The 23,527-nt window shown below is 43.5% G+C and overlaps 1 protein-coding gene across 4 annotated transcripts; it reads right to left on the bottom strand.

Annotated features, from left to right (window-relative positions):
- Positions 1-21,159, bottom strand: SLC25A15 (solute carrier family 25 member 15). Of its 4 annotated transcripts, none has more exons than XM_034758561.1 (7): positions 21,098-21,159; positions 17,292-17,417; positions 13,393-13,651; positions 7,448-7,585; positions 3,861-4,030; positions 1,785-1,943; positions 1-270 (listed from the first exon to the last, which is right to left on the bottom strand). In XM_034758561.1, exons 2-7 carry the CDS (start codon positions 17,344-17,346, stop codon positions 146-148), a joined length of 906 nt encoding a protein of 301 aa, XP_034614452.1. In that variant the 5' UTR covers positions 17,347-17,417; positions 21,098-21,159; the 3' UTR covers positions 1-145. The 4 variants fall into 4 exon arrangements, with proteins under 4 accessions (XP_034614452.1, XP_034614451.1, XP_034614453.1 ...); XM_034758560.1 differs by lacking the exon at positions 21,098-21,159 and adding an exon at positions 20,798-21,091; XM_034758562.1 differs by lacking the exon at positions 21,098-21,159 and adding an exon at positions 20,455-20,479.
- Between the last annotated feature and the right edge of the window lie 2,368 nt (positions 21,160-23,527).

Raw genomic sequence — 23,527 nt, forward strand, 5'->3', positions numbered from 1 at the left:
TCTACAAAATCCGTTTACTTTAAAAAGATTTTTTTTAAATCCTAAATTGACTGAGTTTCTCTGATGTCATGCTATTGATTTTGTACCCATTCAAGCCCTACAGTTCTTTTTAAAAAGGTTAACCTAAACCTGCTGCTGGAAGATTTCAGTACATGTCAACTTGTTCCATCATCATCTTGCGGCTGTACTCATAGGCAAGGAACAGTGCACCATTGGCTGGGAATGCACGAATCAAAGTAGGTTTTAGTCCAGAATACAAGGCAAATACTCCTGCAAAATGAAACATGAACTGATTAGAAATGTGCACATTAAACTTTTAAAGACTAACCAGCAATAGTTCTGGTGCTCTACTCTCTAGAAGTCATGCAGAGGAACTTAAAATAATGATACTAATTAGAAGAATCAGGAAGCATCTGAAGAAGTGAGGTTCTTACCCATGAAAGCTTATGCTCCCAATACTTCTGAGAGTCTTAAAGGTGCCACAGGACCCTCTGTTGCTTTTTACAGATTCAGACTAACATGGCTACCCCTCTGATCATTGAGACAGGACATTGTTGAGGCCAACAACTCAAGATTCAAGAGGAGACTGGACAGCTATATGGATAAATATCCAGAGTCGTCGTAATAAAATTTTGGAAGGGATCTTAAACCTTGGGCTTCAGGCTGTCTAACTATTAGAGATTCGGAAAAGACCTAATGTGGGGGACAGCTGGCCCCATATCTTCCTGCTGCAGGATTCTAATACCTTTCTCTGAAGCATCTGGTGCTAGCCACTGTCAGATACACTATCCCGGACCTGAGGGACCTTGGATCTGATCCAGTACGGCAATTTCTACTTTCCTAGTCAACTGAGCATCTTTTATAAATGTATAAGTTACTGTTTCTTATAAATTCTTCAAACATAGATAAATCAAATTTGTGGAGAATCTATTTCTAGTACCTGTTTGGAGTTTCAATGTTTAAATTACAAGTTAGACATTGCAGGGCAGTAGGGTGAATTTACTCATCTGTCTTTAACAGGTAAGATATTAAAAAAAAATAGTGAACAGAGTTTGAGCATAGAAGTTTCTGGTTATCAGGGAATAACATATAGATTATCGAGGGTGCAAAGTTTGGTTTAAGATAAGGTGGCATGAGGAATACATAATCTGCAATGTCCCCGATTGGGGGTAAAAGGTTGATGGGTCAAAGTACAGACATTGAGATATGAGGGTATGAAGTGGCTATGTTCGGGTGTGGATAATAATGAGTGGATATTATGATGAGGATGGATTGACCCTCATTTGGTGAGATTTAATGTTCAGGGAGTTTATGGTTCCAGTTCATATGATCCAATGGAGAAGGTCACTTGGTCTCTTTCTCGTAGTGGGAGAACGATGTCAGTCTTGCTCACGCCTCCTGGTACTGTCGGTGGCCGGTGATGTGCTCCATGTAGATGTCCCTGCACCATCGGATGGCGTCTGAGACTACTACAGTAAGCACTCAGTGATTGCCCTCTGAAGTACAACTGAGTGTAGTTGATGCATTAAGCCTGAATCTGTGAAACTAGTTTCTGTATTATTGTTAGCATCAAGATTTTTTAGTAACATCATTTTGCGGGTCTCTAAAGGTGGCGATGGGAGAATTTCACAAGAATAGTAATTTGTGGTCTACAGAAAAGGAAGTAGCATAATTAATTTCCCATAATTTTTTAACAGATTAGGTTTCAGAATAGATTTTCCATACTGGAGTAAAAAGTTTTTACATATGAGCCTGCAGATTCAGTTTGTATTGGACATGCTTACCTTCATTTCGCAAAATATTTGCAAATGTTCCCATGAAGCCTGCCTGTTTTCCAGACATGGAAAGAACCTGAATTCTAGATTTGACACAGTCCACAGGATAAACAGCAATCCACAAGCAGATGCCTCCAAAACCACCACTCACCATCAAAGGAATAGGCCCTAAAAACATGAAATAAGCTTTTATACACTGTGCAAACTATCCCTCAAATTTTATGGTGTTCTATTTTAGAGTAATGTGAAAACAAGGAATGCACAGAGTTTGAGGAGGTGGCAGTTTTTCTGTGTGATAAGCTTGCACTGTATCATAGGTATAAGATTAAATAAAGTGGTTGTGGATTTCTAAAGAGTCCAGCCTCCTACTTCCACGAGCACATTTAGAATAAGAGTTTAAAAATTTTACTACGTAGACAAACCTTCAACACAAAGTCTGGTTTAGGAAAGCAGGTTTCTTTAAAATATTTTGTAACATAGGGAAAGAGATACCTTTATGCTCTCTCACTTCCTTCTAAATTTAAATATTCTTAGTTCAGAAGTGCAACTCGCCTGCCAGGCCTTGAAGTTCACCCTGGAATGTATGGTTCAGGCCATGACAAGAAAAAAAAAAAAAAGGTGTCAGAATTTAATTAATACTTAAGACAAAATATCTCACTCCTGCTGCCATTGCTGGATTGGCTCTGCAGCGCTATCACAAGTAAAAAGGTTGTAAAAATTTCTTGAGTAAAGCCAGCAGTTATGACTCTGAATATACACAGGGGAATGTCTATTGAGTGAGACAGCATTGTTACAAACCCAGTCAACTTTCAGAATGCAACCACATTTTGCTTTCATGATCAGATTTTTATGAAAATTTGATAACAATAGTAGCTAGAAAAAGCAAGCACTTTTAACTACTAAAAAGCAAACTACTGATGCCAAGTCCCTTCAAAGGCTGGTATCTTGCATTTTAATAGCCAGAGAGACCCAATGGTTTCCTATCTTCAATATCCCTCTTTGAAACTGCATATGAAGTTAGAACATAAGAACGGCCATACTGGGTCAGACCAAAGGTCCAACTAGCTCAGTATCCTGTCCTCCAACAGTGGCCAGTCCCAGGTGCCCCAGAGGGAATGAACAGAACAGGTAATCCTCAAGTGATCCATCCTCTGTCATCCATTCCCAGCTTCTGGCAAACAGAGGCTAACACTTCAAAGCATGGAAAGAGCATTTGTCCAAAATAAGGAATGCAAGAGTTTGTGTTCATACTGAAATGATACAGAATATTACATTTCACATTCTGCAATACTAACGTCTGAATCCTAAACAACCAGATAGCCCTTACATACTATAAATAGGGCTTACAGAACTGCCTATTATTGAGGTTGCCCAACATTTCCCATTATAAGACTCTGTTTTCAGTTGCTTATAATTTGCCAAACTGTTTGGGCTAAAGTTTTAAATACCCAGTGTCTACCTCAAGCTGATTTTTTTTTCTGGAAACCAAATGTAATGTTGCACTGACAATTCTGCCATTTCCTAACTTTTGAGTGCTTGACTTTGCAACATTAATGTTCTTTTAATGCAGTGGTGTGTGTGTGTGTGTGTGTGTGTGTGTGTGTGTGTGTGTGTGTGTGTGTGTGTGTGTGTGTGTGTGTGTGAAACATCTGTGACACACGCACTGAACACCGTGCAAAGGAAAAGTTTCAGATCCCTTAAAAGATGCACAACTAGTGAACAACTTTGCTGCAATAAACAGTTCGGTGGTGCATCGTGGAGTATTGAACATTCAACAGTTTTTGTACAATTATCCTCTCCTGATCAGGTAACTCATACATCAGCTAAATAAGTGTACAAAAGCAAGATGATGCATGACAAATCTGAAAATGGTTGGCGTGAGCAGTTCTTTACCACCCATAAACAGGAATAGTATTGGTTTTGCTCCCACATCGCTATTCTACAGGACCACAATTTTTTGGCTGCAGATATACAGCAAGTGCATAAGGTATAATTAGCATTGCAGGAGAGATTTTGAGAATAGAAGTATGCTACTTTCTGTAGTGAGAGACTACCTTTTCCACATACCCACAAGCTGGCACATACCTAGTTGATCTTTTGGTCTCTCCGCTGCAAAAAATGTCCGACTCAGTTCATAGCCTCCAAAGAAGAAGAAATAACCTGGGACTTCCCGAAGTAAAGTGCTTGACAGACCATGGTAGAACCCGAGTGGGCCATCCTTTTGAATAACACTTTTCACTACTGACCAAACTGTACTGATAGAGGGGTTGAAACAATTAATGATACTTAGCACTTTACACATATTGATCTGCAACATCCTATGAGTAAGTATCTTAAACATTACCTCCATTTTACAGATGGGGAAACAGAGGTCAAATTTTGAATCAACTGCAAGGCAAGAATTAAAACTGAAGAATTCCTGGCTCCAATCATTTGTTTTTTCCACAGACCTCAGACAGGAGCAGGGATAGCAATTAAGGATATGTCTTTGCTACAGGGTTAACCCAGGTGATTGGCACCCAAGTGTGAGCACCTGGGTTAGTTTAGCTCAGGTGTGAGCAGCCACACTACAAAGCCCTACCCTGGTTCTGGCATCCTCATGGTTCTTTGTGCTGCAGTAAGCTGAGCTGGTCTGATTCTTTCCCAATGAATTGTGAGAGAATTTGTCTGTCCTTCTGAGCACCACACAGGGAACTGTGGGAATGGAGTGGAGGACCACGGCCACTTTGATAGGATAACGAGTCTTGTGGATAAGAGAGAAGCAGTGGATGTGGTATACCTAGACTTTAGTAAGGCATTTGATACGGTCTCGCATGATATTCTTATCGATAAACTAGGCAAATACAACTTAGATGGGGCTACTATAAGGTGGGTGCATAACTGGCTGGATAACCGTACTCAGAGAGTTGTTATTAATGGTTCCCAATCCTGCTGGAAAGGCATAACGAGTGGGGTTCAGCAGCGGTCTGTTTTGGGACTGGCTCTGTTCAATATTTTCATCAACGACTTAGATATTGGCATAGAAAGTACGCTTATTAAGTTTGCGGATGATACCAAACTGGGAGGGATTGCAACTGCTTTGGAGGATAGGGTCAAAATTCAAAATGATGTGGACAAATTGGAGAAATGGTCTGAGGTAAACAGGATGAAATTTAATAAAGACAAATGCAAAGTGCTCCACTTAGGAAGGAACGATCAGTTTCACACATACAGAATGGGAAGAGACTGTCTAGGAAGGAGTATGGCAGAAAGGGATCTAGGGGTTATAGTGGACCACAAGCTAAATATGAGTCAACAGTGTGATGCTGTTGCAAAAAAAGCAAACGTGATTCTGTGATGCATTAACAGGTGTGTTGTGAGCAAGACATGAGAAGTCATTCTTACGCTCTACTCTGCGCTGGTTAGGCCTCAGCTGGAGTATTGTGTGCAGTTCTGGACACTGCATTTCAAGAAAGATGTGGAGAAATTGGAGAGGGTCCAGAGAAGAGCAACAAGAATGATTAAAGGTCTAGAGAACATGATCTATGAAGGAAGGCTGAAAGAATTGGGTTTGTTTAGTTTGGAAAAGAGAAGATTGAGAGGGGACATAGCAGCAGTTTTCAGGTATCTAAAAGGGTGCCATAAGGAGGTGGAAGAAAACTTGTTCATCTCACCCTCTAAGGATAGAACAAAAAGCAATGGGCTTAAACCTCCCTTGCTGCAGTTTAGGTTGGACATTAGGAAAAAGTTCTTAACTGTCTGGGTGGTTAAACATTGGAATAAACTGCCTAGGGAGGTTGTGGAATCTCCATCTCTGGTGATATTTAAGAGTAGCTTAGAATTAGATAAATGTCTATCAGGGATGGTCTAGACAGTATTTGGTCCTGCCATGAGGGCAGAGGACTGGACTTGATGACCTCTTGAGGTCCCTTCCAGTCCTAGAGTCTATGAATCAAGTGACTTACCACATATCCTCATTGCAAAGCGAGGAGGTTACTAGCCTGAGTGAAAGCCTCACTTGGGTTTTAGCCTACAGCCCCAGATGAACCAGCTAGAAAGCACCACTAAACTCAGGTCAGGGGGCTGTTTGTGTGGACAGGGCGAGGGAAGGCGGTAGGGGAGTTAAGGGAAACACTTGAGTAACAGCCTGCGTTAACTCTGCAGTGAAGACATACCTTAAGTTAGTATTCCCCAGGAATGTATTTTGACAGTCAGTAGCACACCCTTTGTGCAATTAATAGCACAGTACAAGCTAGACTGGAGTCGGCAACCTTTCAGAAGTGGTGTGCCGAGTCTTCATTTATTCGCTTTAATTTAAGGTTTCGCGTGCCGGTAATACATTTTAATGTTTTTAGAAGGTCTCTCGCTATAAGTCTATATATTATATAATTAAACTATTGTTATATTGTAAAATAAACAAGGTTTTCAAAATGTTTAAGAAGCTTCAGTTAAAATTAAATTAAAATGTTGATCTTATGCCGCCGGCCTGCTCAGCCCGCTGCTGGTCTGGGGTTCTGTTCACCTAGGCCGGCAGCGGGCTGTGTGGAGCCGGCGGCCGGGACCCCAGACCGGCAGTGGGCTAAGCAGCTCTGTCCACATACAGTGAGTACCTACCTTCTCCCTGGTTCTGGCCCGTTCTCTTCCTCTTTCTGCACTGAGCTGAGGGTGGGAGTGCACAGAGCACAGGGCTGGGGGTGAAGGGTCTGGCTAGGAGCTAGAATGAGGGAGGGGGCTCAGGGTTGGAGCAGGAGGTTGGGTGTGGGGCACTTACCTGGGCAGCTCCCATTTGGTGCGAGGGGTGTAGGTGGGAATTTGGGGGGGTGCAGGAGCTCCTGTTTGGTGCTTGGGGGGGATGTGGGGAGGTGCAAGAGTCAGGATGTGGGGTGTGCATGGGATGTGGGGGGCTGCGCATGTGGAGGGTGCAAGAATCAAGGCAGAGGGCTGGGGCATGTGAGGGGGGTGCAGGTGTCAGGGCGGGGGGGGGGGGGGGGGGGGTAGGTGTGGGGGTGCCAGAGTCAGGGCTGGGGTTGTGGGGGAGTGAAGGAGACAAGCAGAGGGCTGGGTGTGTATGAGGGGGGTACAGGGCTCAGGACAGGGGCCTGAGGGGTGTGAGGGGCACAGGGTTCAGGGCACGGGCCTGGGAGGTCTGCGGGGCTCAGGGCAGAGGGCTGGGTGTGTGTGAGGGGGGGCGTTAGGGCAGGGGGCTGGAGGGGATATGCCCCTATTCCATCCCCCCTTTCCCCAAGGCCATGCCCCCGCTTCTTCTCTGCCTCCGCTGGGAGCAGCGAGCACGCTGACTCTGCTCCTTCCCGACCCCCTCCCTCACAAGGGCCATCAGCTGATCATTGGGCAGGGAGGGACGGACGGAGAGGTGGAGGAGGGGCAGGAACCCAGCACACTATGGGAAGAGGCAGGGGAGCCGGCAGGACCAAGCTTCTGCCCCCTGCCCCCGCAGGGGGCGGAGGGCGGAGAAGAGCGGGCCAGGCTGGGCAGGATTTTTAATGGCACGCTGCTGCCTGCCGGGACTCTGGCAGGCAGCAGCATGCCATTAAAAATCGGCTTGCGTGCCATCTTTGGCACGCGTGCCATAGGTTGCCGACCCCTGAGCTAGACCTTAAGTGTGCTAGGATGGACTTTTAAAATAGGCATAACATCAACAGATTTCAGTGGTATTGAGCAAGTTACATACTTACTTGTGTCCTTGTATTATCTTTCCAGATAATTGCATTTCATGCATGGTCTGCAACCGACACTTCACCAGCTCTGTGGGACATAGGACCAAGGCAGCAAATGCAGAAGCAAAAGAGCCTGCAGCTGCATTCTGAAGATCACTGTAACAAAGAAACTACAGATGATACTTGATACTCTTCAGTCACATGGTAGCCTACTGCAAGAGCACCCGTCTATTTCCTGAAAGCTTTATCAAATAAAGAAAAACTGAACAGGAGTGCAAAAAAGGAAAAGCAATCATTTAAAAGAGGTGACCAACTTAATACCTAGCTCCAGCCATCTTCATATATAACTCAAATAAATTCTTCTCCTTTAACAGCTATATAAATGTAAGTATACTATAATCTTTCCCATTTCTCTGACAAAAAAGCACAACCAATTAGATGAATCAAATAAAACCTGAAGGGACTTTTGGTAATTTCACATTCAAGACTGTATGGCTTCATTAACCCATGGTATCACAAGGCCACAGCTTCTTTACCAGTGTCTTTATAAAGATAACTGGCACCAACATGTCCTGTGATCAACAAAGGATCATGCGCTCAGAGAACATCTCCTGCTCTAACAATTGTAGCACATGCAGTGGAATGGACATGTGCAACACAGCTCAAAGAACAGTAGTCACGGAAAGGTAACTGTTTTTTTGTTTAAAATTATGTCACTACAGAGCCTCAGACTTTGGTGTCGGCAAGTGGGAGTTCTGTGGTGGAGCAAAATGAGCAGGATGATCTAAGGCATGCTTCCCTCCTTCCAGAGTTTGGATGAGTGACATGGCAGAGAAATTGGGTACAATGTAAAGAGCATGGCTGAGTTGAGCTGCTCTGCTCTGCTGAGCCTCTAATGGGGTGCAGTACAGAACTCATAGACAGGGTGTGGGCATGGGGGATAGGCTTGGGATGGCTTTCAGCCACCTTTGTGTCCCCCCCCAATCTTGGGATGCTCCCAGAGCTGGGGAATCCCCTGGAGTAACACAATCCCAGATTCCCAGCGGCCTGTAAATTACAGCAGCCTCCACAGGCTCTCTGACCCCAACATTCTCCCACACAAGGGCTTGCGATGGGGTCCTCTGAAGGCAATCTTACAACTGTCTTCCACAATCCCTGCACTGGGAGAAATCCTCCTGTCATTACAAATGTTGGTTCTGGGGCCCTTTTATGCCACTCTGGTCCTTTTACCTGGCAAGAAGGTGCTGGAGTAGGGGTTTACCATCTCTTGTTTTCTGTGCATTACTGCAAGGATTTTATTTTGATCTTTAAAAATAGCAAAATCCTCTCACATTCTTTAGAAATCTGAAAGTTCCATGTTTTCCCTGACACCAAATCCATCTGTCTCATGATGAGAAATTGTAATTTTTAAGCTATTTAAAAGGCTGGGACCTCTGTTCATTATATTTGGGATCTTCACAAATACTTTTAAACACTGTGAAAGCCAGTGTCTTCATAATTTAGCTCATCTATGGCTTTTATTAGACACTCAATGAGCCTGTTGACTGAACACTACTGGAGCATTGGTTACTTTGTACTCTAACCAGGAATGGAAAAACATTTGATCCTAGAAAAGTGGAAGAGAGAGTATAATTTGACTATATTAATGTTGCTCTTATCTAGTGTATCTTAAATTATGTAGTAAGTGTCAGAGTGCTGCCTAAGCAGAATTTTTCTGTTTTCTAAATATGCACTGATGCAGTTTTTTCTGAATCTATGAAAAGAGCAGAAGTGCCTTAGGGGTAGTACTGAGCATTTTTAACATGCTACAAACATGTCTTTAAAACCAACAATGCTAGATTCAAGTGTATTTAAGTAGTATTTATCATTTCATTTATTGTTAAGCTAGGAGTATATGGCGGAACTGAGAATTATTTAAGGAAGCAAGTTCACTGCAAAAGTTGAGCCAAAACTCTGTTTTCTGTTTAAATTCACTTCAACAAGAGATTTTTCTGGCTTTGGAATACAGTGACTTAACCCCTAGTATCTTGATTTGGATACCACAGTCAGCCTATAGAATGAAAGGCTTCCAATTTTATCAGGGAATTTTAAATTTTAGCTTCCTTTGTACCTCTGTATTATGAGAGCCTTTAATTACATGCTATTTTTTCCCCCGAGGTTTCCTGCCTCATTCAATGCACAGGATCACCCTGCTTTGGAGATGACTCCGGGCTGTCAAGTGACGGAGGCTGTTTGATGTAGGACCCCTACTTCATTTGTTGCAGAAGTAGGAAGGTGTGTGGTTAATGAGCCAGGAGATTGCAAGAAGAGAATGGATGGTCTCATGGTTAAGGCAGTTCAATATGACTCTGGAGAACTCGCGTCTATCCTTGGCTTTGTCACGGAGTTTGTATGTGTGATGCTGGGCAAGACACTTAAGTGGTCACTAGTTGCGTTCTCCTCATTTTCTGGGTCTGACTTCTAGAAATGCTGAGCACTCTCAGCTGCAACAGAGGTCAAGAGGAGCTGAGCTCCGAATATTATAATGCTAGATACTTTGAAAGAAAAAAAAAAAATCACATCCTAGGTGATTCAAATTGGGCACCCAAAACTAGAGGATACTTTTGATCATACCTCTATGCCTCAGCTCCCCACCAGTGACATGAGGATAATCCGACCCTCTTGCCACACAGGGGTGTTGTGAAGATTAATTAAATAGTATGTGAGTGCTTTGATAACATTTTGGGGAGAGGACAATAGAAATGTCCGTGAGAACCTTCTGTCTTCAGAACAGAGTTTGAGTAGATGCAATAAATAAGGCAGGGGGGCATACATTGAACAGTGAGGATAAAACAAAATAATGAATAGCTGCTCATTCTGTGAGCATCATGCTTTCTGTGCACTGAATAAGGCACGCATCCTAGGGGGATAGGAAGTATGTAATCATGTAATTAAAGACTGTACCTCTGCTTTATGGTTCACAGGACCCAAATTAAATCTGCACAGGCAACTTAAAGTTTAGCAATTCCTAATTTTTGCATGATTGACTTTCTTTACATATCCAGTGTGGCTTTTAGTATGGAAACCATAACTCAGTTTTCTGACTCTTGTGTAACTTCACCCTTGAAAAGATACCACATTAGAGTTTTTATGTCTCTTGCAAGGCAAAGGTGATTTAATGGTCATAGCAGAAGAGTGGGAATCAGTAGATCTTTCTAGTGTTGGCTCTGCCACAGACTTCCTGCAGCAAGGGACTAGTAACTTCATCTCAGTTTTGTTATCTCAGAACAGGGACAATGCCTACCTCACACAGATGTTGCAAAGCTTAACACATTAGTGGTTGGAAAGTGATCTGAGACCTTCAAAAGGGAGATGCTACAAGTCTGAAATAATGCGAAGTTATGCATTGTATCACTGTCAATAGCGAGGGCTAGCACAGTTCTAGCTATATTGAGGCAAAAATACCTAATGCAGAGAAGTCCTCCTTAGTATATTTTACTAGCTACATACATAGGAATCAGAGGCAATGAACCCAGTGTACAGGACCTTTCAATTAATGTTTCAGGTATTGTACACAGTATATTAGGAAAGCTCAAGAAATAAATACATTGTATTTACATACATGTGCAAACATAAGGCACACTTGGAGGAAGAGTGAGTCTATTTTCTGTAAGTTGTAAGTTAGGGTAGCAAACAGATGAAATTGGGAGCATGTATGTCTAACTTTCAGTCTACAGTTAATCATTCTTTAGTTTAAATCAAATACATTTTAGGATCATAATTTAGCAAACATTTATCACTGAGGGAATTTGACACCTAGGTACTATGTTGATTAGGTACTATGTTGATGGGGACGTAGGAATACTTAAGACTAAAAATCCTTATCCCCTTCCATTCCTAACAAACTCTAAACAGACCTCTTTAGCACATGTACTTTCAACTGGAAAACACATTTTTCCTCTTGCTGCTGTGATATCCATACTATAACCATGTCTCAAAGCTAAACAGTGCTAATCTAGCCACACAGGCTAGATAAGCCCCATCACTTCATGTAAATTGAAGTGCATCTGTGTGTAAAAACTACTTTTAAAAATTAACTTAAATTAGAAGCATAGAAGTTTATTTTGGGAAACAGACCACAAAATACCTGTGTAGGAGGGTATATAAACCTGATCAGAGGGTAAGAAAGCACAAGTTAACCTCAGTTCGTTACGCTTCAGGTTTCCCTCCAAGAGAGAATGAGATGATTATGACTGCTGGAACACTAAAGCGGACAGCCTCTTGAATTGTACATCTGGGGACAGAGTAAACTTGGTTGATGGCCCTCAAGTCTGGAATTCAATCCCTTCACATTGGTCCAACAGAAAATTTGCTGATCTGCAGGGCATGCTGCAAGGCCTCTGTTTAACCAGGCTTTTTCCAAGGGGCTGTCTAATGGAGTTTGTTTGGCAAGGCAGAGGTGTGCATTATTTGGATTACATTAGTTAGCGTGGTCTTTAACAATGTATTATGATTGGGCTGTAAATGCAACTAGATAATAGTAATAGGGGCATCTTATAAATGTAAAAAAAAAAAAAAGAGCAAAATTCAAGGAGATGTCTGACTGGTGAGAGTTTGAACCTGTACAATTTTTTGTTATCACTGTACTGCTCAGTACTAAAATCCTCACTCTTTACCCTTAAAAAAAAAAAAAAAAAAAACAGCCACAACCAGTAAAGTTAATACTACCATTCTGTATTTAATACAACACCCCAGGGAATAAAAGCTGATTGATAAATGCACTTTGATGTTGGAGGCACTTGGCTTTGGTATCATTATGTGCTCTAGTCACCTGTCCCATCAGATTTAAATTTTATTAGAGAATATTTAGAAAAAAATATACGATACAGAAAATTTGAAGCGTTAGTTATTGGTCATTGGGGGTAACATACATATTCATCTATTCTCCAATTAACCCATAATTTCTTCATAGTTAGTGTGTTCTCTTTAGTGAGTTCAAAATCCAGTCTGACTAGTTATATATTAAACTGATGCCGACTATCACCAAGAGAAAACTGACCTGGTGTTCAGAGATGAGATATGGGGCAAGACTAGAATATTTAAATACACTACATCAGTAGGGGCTAAAAAGAAGCAAGTTTCCTTCACCTTCTCATTCTGGTAATTGTCAGTATATACAGATGGAATGCAGCTAATAAAATTGGTCTTTAACTGCCTGAAGCTAAGCATGTTCTCATATCCTTAAACCAAAGTTTGATCCACAAGTGTCTGGCTTCATTTCCTAAAACCTGACAGGAAAGAAAGGTACCATTTACCCACACATTGATTTTTCATGTTTTACTTTCAATAACTTGTAAGTATTAAAGGGGAGACAGTTTTCAGAATCACAACCAAGAGCTCCCCCCGCCTCTTTTTGATGGCAAATTAGTGAAGCCGGAACACTGAGTTACAGCGAATAAGTGAATGCTATTCATCATAATCATTGCTCTGGAGGGAAGGATAGTTGGGACAGTGCTAAGTCATCTCACAAACCACCCGAACCATCATTGATATCCATCCATGGAGCAGTGCACGGACGATGAAGATGCAGCCTCTCTTAGTGATGCATGAGTTACAGCCGCCAACGCTCCAGTAGTTTCAGCCCCTTTCCTTCACAAATACTACAGCATGGGATTTAAGAAAGATGCTTACGGAATTCTCTTCTCCCTCCCAAAACATTTGAAAGAACCAACACATTTCCCACAATCTGGGTTTTTTGGCAATGGACACTATCCCATACAGACCAGCCATCTGTTCTTACGAAAAATATACCACAATTGCTGAGACAAGGTCTTGTGTAATAAAGTTAGAACTTGCACAGTGACAAAATGGTACCCCGTATAATGGCAAAGAGACTGCACTTCATTTTAAAATACAGCACATTTGTATTTACTCTTGACTGCTAGTTGTACAATATTCTGGAGATTACAATGTCTGTTACTAACCTCAGTTTTGCTTTCCTGTCTAATCCAACAACTCCCCTCACAATCTGCTGGCAAAACCCATAGCACATGAACAGGACTGAGTTTTCTGCTATGTTGGCTACAAGTGCTGGAGTGGTCCCTTTATAGAAGCCTCGCAATCCAACTTGTTTATATGTCTTCACAATACATTCAATGAGTCCTTTATACATGCTGGGAAATGTCTGCATCTTCACCTTAGCTGTATCAAAGGGCTGGCCGGTTAGCACACATGCAGTCCCACCTGAGGAAATAGAGTATCAACATTCAACAGCCCCTTACTGATCATGTGAGAGAATATGCAACATAATGAAGAAAGCCTGTTTTGTGGGAAACAAAAAACATGCAATATGCAGAGAGGGACAAATTCATCACGGGCATAATTAGGCCCAACTCAATCAACTTTGGTGACACCATGACATTGGCTCTTGCAACATTTTTTTTTTTAAGTTGCAGAAGTACCAAATGAAAAAAGATCAATGCTTGATTTAGAACATTTAGACACTCGTTCATAACACAAGGCCATCAATTCATATATTGAATAGATGGTGAAATAAGAGTTACCAGTGGAATTAACATTCTGTGTGTGTTAGGCAGTCACCTCATCAGATGAAGGATGAGTAGATCTGAATGATGTGAAGAGATTGTGCAAGAAACTAAAGAAGCTGAATGTGTGAATCCAGCACCTTTAGTTGTTTTTGAGGCAGGGAGAAGGTACATTTTGTTTTGAAGGGGTGATTCTCATTAGTACCAAAACTCTGAGTGGAGCCAGTTTGTATTATACTGCTGCTGCTCCTCCTGTGTCACAGGGTGAGCCAGAGGAACTCCAATCTGAGCTCCCACGCTGCTTCATTTTCCACCCAGGTCAGGTGATTGCAGGCTACACAACTAACCAGGCTTGGAAGCAGGATATGACACTTCCTGCACTCACTAAGGGAGGGATTAACTAAGGACAGCAGAAGCTGGCTAGGGCAGATGTGGCTCCCTGTTGAGAGAGCTGGGACAGGTGCCTGTGATGGGCTCTGTTGAAGCCCCCTGAGGCAGTCTAGGATGAGGGTGAGGGTGGGGAAAGAGCAGTGAAGAGTCTGGAGAGAAACCGGGGGTGGCTCCTCACTGAGAGGGAGCCAGAAATGTTGTCTGGAAGTAGCTTGGCTGATGACTGGTGGAAGAGGCCAGGGAGAAGAAGGCTTCCCTGGAGAGAAGTGAATATAGGAAATGGCATTAGGAATCTGAAGCCGAGGAACTGAGAGTTGAGAATGGATGGCTGGTACAGGGTCCCAGGGCTAGAGCCCAGAGTTGGAGGTGGTGTAGGAATTCCTGCAAGGGGCAATGAATTTGTGAGCCCTCAGATAAGGGGCAGAGGCCCAAGTTAATTCCCTCTTGAGCAAGGGCTGAAAGACTTTAGAAAACCCTTGCCAACCAATGGCAACTAGGAAAACCCAACAGGAAAGACTTAGACGCCAAGGATAGCTTGGGCCTTGGTATAAGGGGAGACGAAGTCCTATTCAACCAAGGAGAAGGACTTGTGTGTCACACTTTCCTACACAGGACTGTGGCCGACTGAAGGTAAAAGTACCTTTTTACTTTTGTTTAGAATTTATTTACCCCAGAAGAAAAGGACTCGTTTTGGCCAGAGGGCCAAGTTACCCCAGCAGCCAAGCAAGACATCTCCAGAGAGAAATCTGAAGCATGGCCACACACTTAACAAGGGACTGGATAATTGGATCCCTACAACATCTTCTGTTAATTGGTTTGCTAGCCTAGTACACTGTAAAGTCAGCTTCTGTTCAATGGCAGAGATCCAGCTGAGCACAGCAGGAACCACCATAAAACAAGAGCGAGGCGTACACAGTGAGCTTGCAGCAAGAGGGAGAAAACATAAAGGAGATCTTTAAAAACGGTAGAAGATGAGGAAGGAAAGGAAGATTAACAGCAGCCTATTAGAACAAAGGAGGAGGATGATAAAGCTAATCGAGTAAGCAAAGCAAGAGCAATCTCTTTATAAAGGATTTTAAGTAACAAAGTGATTGAGAAGTTTAAAGGCTTTCGCTTCTTCATCCTGTTTGAAGTTAATATTTGAGTTGCAACCAAAAGAGGAAATTGAGCAAAGAACTATAATCTACCTTTAAAACTGCTTACCTGTTTACTGACAGAAAACAGGCAGATTTCCCTGAATAGTGGATGTAATTTGGGGGAAGAAGGGGAGAAGGGGGAGAAATGCCATCAGCTTTGGCACATCTCTTTAAATGAAAGCTAGGTTTCCTAGCCCTCATGATAGCCAAGATGGCACTGTATTAGCTTTCATTCACAAAGTTATCTTCCCAAGTCTGAAGACTGACTGCTCTGATGCTGACTAGAGGTGTTAGTTTTTGCACTGCTGCTGTTTCAACCCTGTAAGTATCAGTGAAACGGACCAAAAAAATCAAAAACAAAACAAGTGATTTCACTGTTCTATTGTTTGGGACAGCGGCAGATCTTGCTTGTGAATCGCTACAATAAGGATCCAAAAGCAAGGCAGAAGAAATAGGCTGCTCTAGGATGGGGATGAGGTAACGGGAAATAAATAGAAGGCTCCCTCTCAGCCAAAATGGGCCTTTGGGTGGAAACCTTCACATTTGTCTCATACCGAATAGCCACAGGCCAATATAAAACAAGTATACCTGGGCAGAGTCAAGGGACAGTAGCCTGGTAGAAACTCCAGCAACCTTCTTTTAGAGGTGTTACCCCTCCATAATGGTAGCTGCACCCCCTCTTCCCTCCACATGCCACCACCTTTCATACTGACCTCTGGATTTAGACCCTGGATCACAGGTGTCTTGTAACATTTGAGTCATGGCTAATACTCTTGGATCCATGGCACAAACACAGGGAACATTCCTCGAATACTGACTCTGTATCTGCACAGCACCTAAACACCCACGGTGGACCCATGCCAGCCGACTTGGACTGTGGGGCTGTTTAATTACTGTGTAGACTTCTGGGCTCAGGCTGGAGCTCGAAGCTAGCTGGGTTTTTTTCTTTGCTGTGTAGACATACCCTGAAGTAGCTGTATTATAATATGCAAGAGATGTGATTAGATGGCTAATGTGATGAATTTGTTATTAGTAGAGCACCAGCAGCAGTGTTAGGCACTGTACATAGATATGTATTTTCCATCCTCTTTGTATAACAACTTAAAGTTAATTTATTTCTCCTGACGTTTCATCCTTACCAACTATATTTTAGGTGATATGAGAAACTGATATTTTCATTTGTGGCTAAGTGGAAGAACAACTTGAGTGAACTGCTGACCTTATGTTACATTATTCAGAATACCATAATGTTTCCTCATCTTCCAAAGAGACTTTCTGAATGTGGATTAAAGAGATAACCCTTTAGATAGCTTTCTGCCCCTTTCAATTAGAGAGAGTTTTTAGGACTGAAGCATTATCTCAATCACTTTGCTTGCACATGGTGTTTGCTTTTATTGCAAAACTTTACTTGTGACTGACATTTTGAAACTCATGTGGGCATGAAAATACACATTAGATGTACTCAGACCTACTCTTAGAAAATCATTAGTCTGAAAGAAGTTACATATTTACTTGTTGGCATTGGTTTCAGTGGAGTGATATTAACCTATCAGATGTTTGCAACACTGGGCTAGTCAGTTAGTTCCCTCCTTCATCTCAACATCTTTCTTCAAATGTGGAAGATGTGCCTCTTGTACAGATTTTCAATTATTAACAGTGCCAGTATGACAAATCACCATTACTGCTAAATGACTGCTGATTGCTAAATCAGATTAATGTCTTTACACATGTGAGGAGACTTACTTTAAGAGCACAAGCTTGTTTGTATCAGATTCTATTTTCAAAGTTTCTGAGAGTTCTCTCCAGTATTACCTGCTGCACCTGCTGTGAGGTCGATGGCAGCTTGAATGGCGGGATTTGTCCTCATGTTTCACCCTTGCTTATTGGCTGCTATGGAATAAATCTCCAATGACAGATAAGGTGTCGTGATATGTATGCCTAACATGGAAAAGAAAAAAAACATTAGAACTACAGTTAACCTGCATATTTCAGCTAAACTACTTTCTGCCGACCACCCATTATGCCCATATAGCCACTTCTATTCATCTTCTCTTAAATCAAGAATTCTATGGCAGAGAAAGGATGGTCCAATGGTTAGGGCCATAGCCTGGTACTTGGAAACCCAGGTTCAATTCCCTGCTCTACTAAAGATTTCCTGTGTGACGTTGGGCACATTATCTAGTCCCTCTGGGCCTCACTTCCCCATTTTACAAATGGGAAGAATAGTACCTTTTACTTCAGAGGGATGCATTAAGATAACTGCACTAAAGTTTGTGAAGAGCTCAGGTACTAGAGTGGATGCCATATAAATACCTCAGACAGATATCAGTATCACAAAGGATGACAGGAATACGTAGGAAATATCTGGAAAGAGGTTTGGTTGTCTTGTGTTCCCAATACAAGTCTTTTTAATGGAAGCCACAGATTTAATTTACAGGATGCTGCCCAATGTGGATTTTATTTGGTTGTGTCTCTCAGGAAAGTGGTTGGCACAATAAATACCCTACAAGGGCAACGTTTTCAAATAAAACACCCCTCATTAAAATAAATCTGCAGATCAATTCAAAGGCTATTTCAGGAGGTGAAAGGATTCATTTTGGGCAACAGAACCAAGTTAGAAAACGAAATATTAAAGATTTAAACAAGTTCGAAATTCAAAGATCTACATCCAGGGGTAGTGATACTGCCAGCCATATATTCAGCATGGTACTTTTAAAACATGAGATACAAAGAGAGTGAGCAGTTGTACTAGCAGAGTATTCCCTTCCTTACATTAATTTTTATTTTTTTCAAGTAAAGGGGAGATTTACAGAAGAATTAAAACACTCCTAATATGTACTGTATAAATATTTCATCCAAAGTGTTTTGGGGGCTAGCTGATAAAGAAAAGGAGGGGGAAAGCAACTCAACATGCAGGGAGGAATAAATTCAGACAAGGGAGTGTAAGAACAGTTGTACTGCATCCTTTCTAAAGTTCTGTGATGAACAGACATGGGTTTATAAGAAACATTTTGAAAGGTCTGTTCCTACATGCCTGTTTATTATTTTGACAGCTGACAAATTGTGTGCCAAATAAATATTTACACTTATGAAAGTGCTGATTCTTTCCATTTTAGAAAGGTCTGGCTTGTATTAGGCTGAATATAATGGGATAAAAAAAAAAAAAATCAGCCATTACAAGTACATACAGTATTTCTGAATTATATTTAAAGATTTGAAAGGTATTATTCCCATTAGCATAGTTAACTAGCTACTGTTATTTCAAGATAAAAAGGCTCCAAGATTGTTACACTTAATTATCCTGAAATTAAGGTCATTACTGTCCTCAAAGCACTTTGTGATTTAGCCCCTTTGATCTAGTTGAAGAGCAAAAGAAAAAAAAAATCAAAGAGACTAAAGAGTCTCTGAATGAAAGGAATCACTATGAAGTAGTGAGTCTCTCACTGCAGCGGAACTTGCATTATTGCTACACTGCACTAAATGTAAAGGAAACCATACCAAGCCACAAACTGAATATATGCTCATTTCCAATCCATCCTGCTGATGAGATTTATCACAAACTGGGAAAGTGAAGGCAAAACAAGGAAGAGTTTTTCAAATAAAAGAGTTAAGTACCCTGACCAACACAAGTACCCAGCCATAGCACTAGATTTAACATTACGTAATTAAATCTAAAACCCCATTTATTGCAGAGGTAGTCAATAGGCAGACTGCAGGCCAAATCCAGACTGCCAGACACTTTTGAACAGACCCTGAAATCTTTTTATTTACTTTTCCCCCCCCCTCATTTCTCTGGAGTCTGGACCTTCACTGTAGCTTGACCAAGAAATTTGGACCTTGACAAAAAAATAATTGACCATCCTGGTTTATTGATACCATTTATAATCTTATAGATTTCTCTGAACTTGCAGTAATAAATGACTGGTGCCCTAAAAATCACCAAAAGATTGTTAAAATAGCAATCACTCATTCAGACTGCAAATCCAAAAAAAATCTAGGAGTCATGTAAGATCTTCAGGAAATTAACATTTAACAATTCTGTTGCCTAGAACTGAGTGTCTTCCATCCAAGGACCTCAAAGGACTCTCCAAATACTGAATGATTAAGCCACAAGACCCTCCTGCAAAAGAAGTACTAATGCCCCGCTTCAGAGACCAGGAAGACGGGGCATGACTTTTGACTTGTCAAGGACACTGCAGGCCAATGACCAAAGTAGAATTTGAATTCAAGGGCCATAAAGGTGCCATTTCTTGGCTAAGGCTCTTATTCTTCACCCCAATAAGAATGAACTTGTTTTTTTCATTATCAGAATGCAAGCTTTGAGAGGAGCAGAAGCATAAACCTGAGGCTGTGTTATTGTTTCAATTTAGGTAAAAAAGGTTAGGCTTGCAGAAGCTGTGATAAACTTTCCTACACTATCTTAGTTAAAAAAAAAAAAAAAAAAAAGATTCAACTCATGCACATTACATGAATAAAACAAAGGGAGGAATCTACCTTCAGAGCTTGTGGTCTCAAGGTAAGGTGGGAGAGTGTTAGGCTATATCTCCATTTAAAATGTTACCCCAGATCAGCTGTGCCACTGTAGCACTGGAGGGTAGACACTTATTACAGTGACAGGAGGAGTTCTAATCCACCTCCCCAAGAGGCAGTAGCTAGGTCAACAGAATAATTCTTCCATTGAGCTAGCACTGTCTACATGGGGACTTAGGTCAGCTTAGTTTTTTTTTTTTAAAAAAAAGCTTTTACTAGTTATGTGCACATCTCTATCTTCCATGAATATTCTAGCCTGTACACATTTCTAAGCAAATGCTGCAGAATACCCACTGAAAGCAAACTGGGTAATTGTAATCATCACTATTTACATCAGAAGCACAAGTCTGAGGGACACTCTCAAATTAGGCACTCAGACCTATACACTCAATTGAAACACCTCCAATTTCTAATACATACAACGATCTGCTTGTAAGTTACAGACCAAGCACTATCGGTGGAAGCCAGGCAGTTTCGAACAAGGAATTACTTCGGGAAGCAAGCTGTTTTGTGGACAAGTCACAAACAGAAGGGGCCAAATTTGCCCAGTAAGTCACCGGCCAGCTCTAACGGGGTTGAACTGTGTCAAGTCAACTGAATCAGCTTCACTGGCACAAGTCACTGCCAAAGATGCTATGGCCTGTACTGGAAATCGCGTCTAGGACCGAGCTCCGCAGGCACAGCGGGCGTGCAGCCGCGTGTGCATGACCCTCACTCTCGCTCACGGGGTGGCAGCTCATTAGAAAGGCTGCAAAGGTTATTCCTCGCGTCTCCCTCGCCGCTCTCACCACGTGACGGGCCGCTGCTCAGGCTCCGCGCTGCAGCGGCACCGGCGCAGCCGGGATGGCGGCTCAGGTGCGGATCGCGCCGGCTGGAGCAGCTCTGGCTCCAGGCACCAGCCTGTCGCTGTGCGGTGCGGCGCCCGCGGGCCCCAGCAGGGAGGGCGCTGAGCGCTGCCCGCGCACAGGGGCAGCGCAGCAGGGGTTAGTCGGTGAGGCCCCCGGCCCCGCGGCAGACACGTGCGCAAAGGAGGAGCCGGCTACCGGCGCCTCCCCGGCCGGCTCCGCTCCCCAGGCCCAGCCACTCACCCAGCGCGCGGCACCAGCCGCGCCTCCCGGCCCCTCCGCCGCTATATAGCCGGGCCGCGGGAGGCGGGGCCCGGCCCGGCCCAGCCCAGCCCGGCTCGGAGCGCCGCGCCCCGCCCCCCGGCCAGGGAAGCGGAACTAGTCGGGGCCCGCCCCGGGGGGACCCTGCTGAGAGGCGGCGGCAGCGCCGCCTTGCGCCCTCCGCGGCGGGGGCTGGGAGGGTGGGAAGGAGGAAGCGAAGGCGCGGAGTGTGCGTGAGAGAGACGGGATGGGGTGTCTCCCGAGAGTGGGGCTGTGGGGGTTGGGGAGAGCGGGGGCTGTCTGGGGACGGGTGGGGGGTTGGGGAGATTTGGGGCTGTCGGGGGGCGGGGGTTAGGGTGACCAGACAGCAAGTGTGAAAAATCGGGATGGGGTGGGGGGTAATAGGATCCTATATAAGAAAAAGACCCAAAAATCGGGACTGTCCCTATAAAATCGGGACATCTGGTCACCCTAGCGGGGGTTAGGGAGAGCGGGGGGCAGTCAGGGACAGTGTGGGGTATTGCTGGAAGAGCGAGGGGCTGTGGGGGACGGGTGGGATGTGGGGTGAGCAGGGGCTGTGAGGGTTGGGGAGAGTGGGGGGGGGCTGTCGGGGATGTGTGGGGTGTTGCTGGAAGAGCAGGGGCTGTCCGGGGGACAGGTGTGCCATTGGATCGAGCAGAGAGCTATTGGGGCAGGTGGGGTATTATGGGGAGAGCGGGGGCTGTCAGAGGAGCAGGTGTGGTGTTGCAGAGAGGAGGGGCTGTTGGGGAGGAGAGTGGGGCATAGAGGGAGTGGGGGATTATTGGGGGGACAGGTTAGGCCTTGGGGAGAGCGAGGGTTGGGTGGGGCATGGTGGGGGAGTAGGAGGCATTGGGGGAATGAATGGAGCACTGGTGGGGAATAGGGAGTTTTCGGGAGATAGATGGGGCATTGGAGTGAGCAGTGGGTTATTGGGATGGATGGGGAACACAGGGCTGTTGGGGGATGGTAGGGGACTGCTGCGGGGATGGTGGGGGAGCACTGGGATGGAGGCAGGGTGGATATGTGATGGGGAAAGTGGGATGGATGTATCATGAGGGTTCAGAGCATTGCAGGGAAGCAATGGAAGGGTATGGTGGGGGTGACGGTGTGTGTGTGATTGATATAGGAGGAAAGAGAGAGTGGGCTAGTGGGATGTTTTTTTACTTGTTAAAAGGGCAAAGGCCTTGCTATAGCCAGCTCACTTTTATGAGCACTTAAGTGTCATGGAAATAATGGGAGAATATCAAAGGTGCTGTCACAAACAGGCTGGATCCCCAGAGCCAAAAGTCAGTGGAGCTGCACAGAGGCAAGGGTCTGCCTGCACTGATCCAACAGCAGTACTGGAGCAATGGTCTTTTTCTCAAGAGCAGTGACTGGTGACAGAGGTAGACCAAATAAGCAATCTGAACACTACAGCAGCCAGGATCTCCCTGCTGCCATATGGCAAGAAGCCTGCACCTGTTTTATCTAATCTGGAAATTGTTCCCTGCACTCTGCACAGAGTCCACTTTCTTGCTAAGGAATCTTAAATTATGGGCAATAAACAAAAATTCCCTGCCTGTGACCTCTCTATGACTTGTATTATATGCCCCTGAGTAAATCTTGGGTGGTCTAGGGCAGAGGGCGGCCGGGGGGTGCTGCAGGTGCTCTGGGGTGGGGTGGCGGCGTGGCCTGGGACCCCTGCTGTTGCTGGGGGAGGGGCAGCAGGGCATGGCTTGGGACCCCTGCTATCAGTGAGATGTAGTTTTACTTCATAGAGGCATTTAGTCAGAAAATTACATACCTTTCGATAATAAATTACAAATGTACTTACAAATGGATCAAAACAGAACTTTAATGGCCTGATCCTTCAATTATACCTATAGGGAGACCCTTTGAAGTCAGTGGGGCTCTGTGCATTGTATGAAAATATACTTCCTTTTGTTTGTTTTAAACCTGCTGCCTATTAATTTCATGTGGTGACCCCTAGTTCTTATGTTATGAGAAGGAGTAAATAACATTTCCTTAATTACTTTTTCCACACCAGTCATGATGTTATAGACCTCAATCATATCCCCCCTTAGCTGTCTCTTTTCCAAGCTGAAAAGACCCAGGCTTATTAATCTCTCCTCACATGGCAGCCGTTCGATACCCCTAATAATTTTTGTTACCCTTTTCTGAACCTTTTCCAATTCCAATATATCTTTTTGGAGATGGGGCGACCACATCTGCATGCAGTATTCAAGATGTGGGCGTACCATGGATTTATACAGAGGCAATATATTTTCTGTTTTATTATCTATCCCTTTCTTAATGATTCCCAACATTCTGTTCGCTTTTTTGACTGAAGCTGCACATCGAGTGGATGTTTTCAGAGAACTATCCACAATGACTCCAAGATCTCTTTCTTGA

This window comes from Trachemys scripta, chromosome 1 (assembly GCF_013100865.1).
Source record: "Trachemys scripta elegans isolate TJP31775 chromosome 1, CAS_Tse_1.0, whole genome shotgun sequence".
In the NCBI taxonomy this organism is placed as follows: domain Eukaryota; kingdom Metazoa; phylum Chordata; order Testudines; family Emydidae; genus Trachemys; species Trachemys scripta.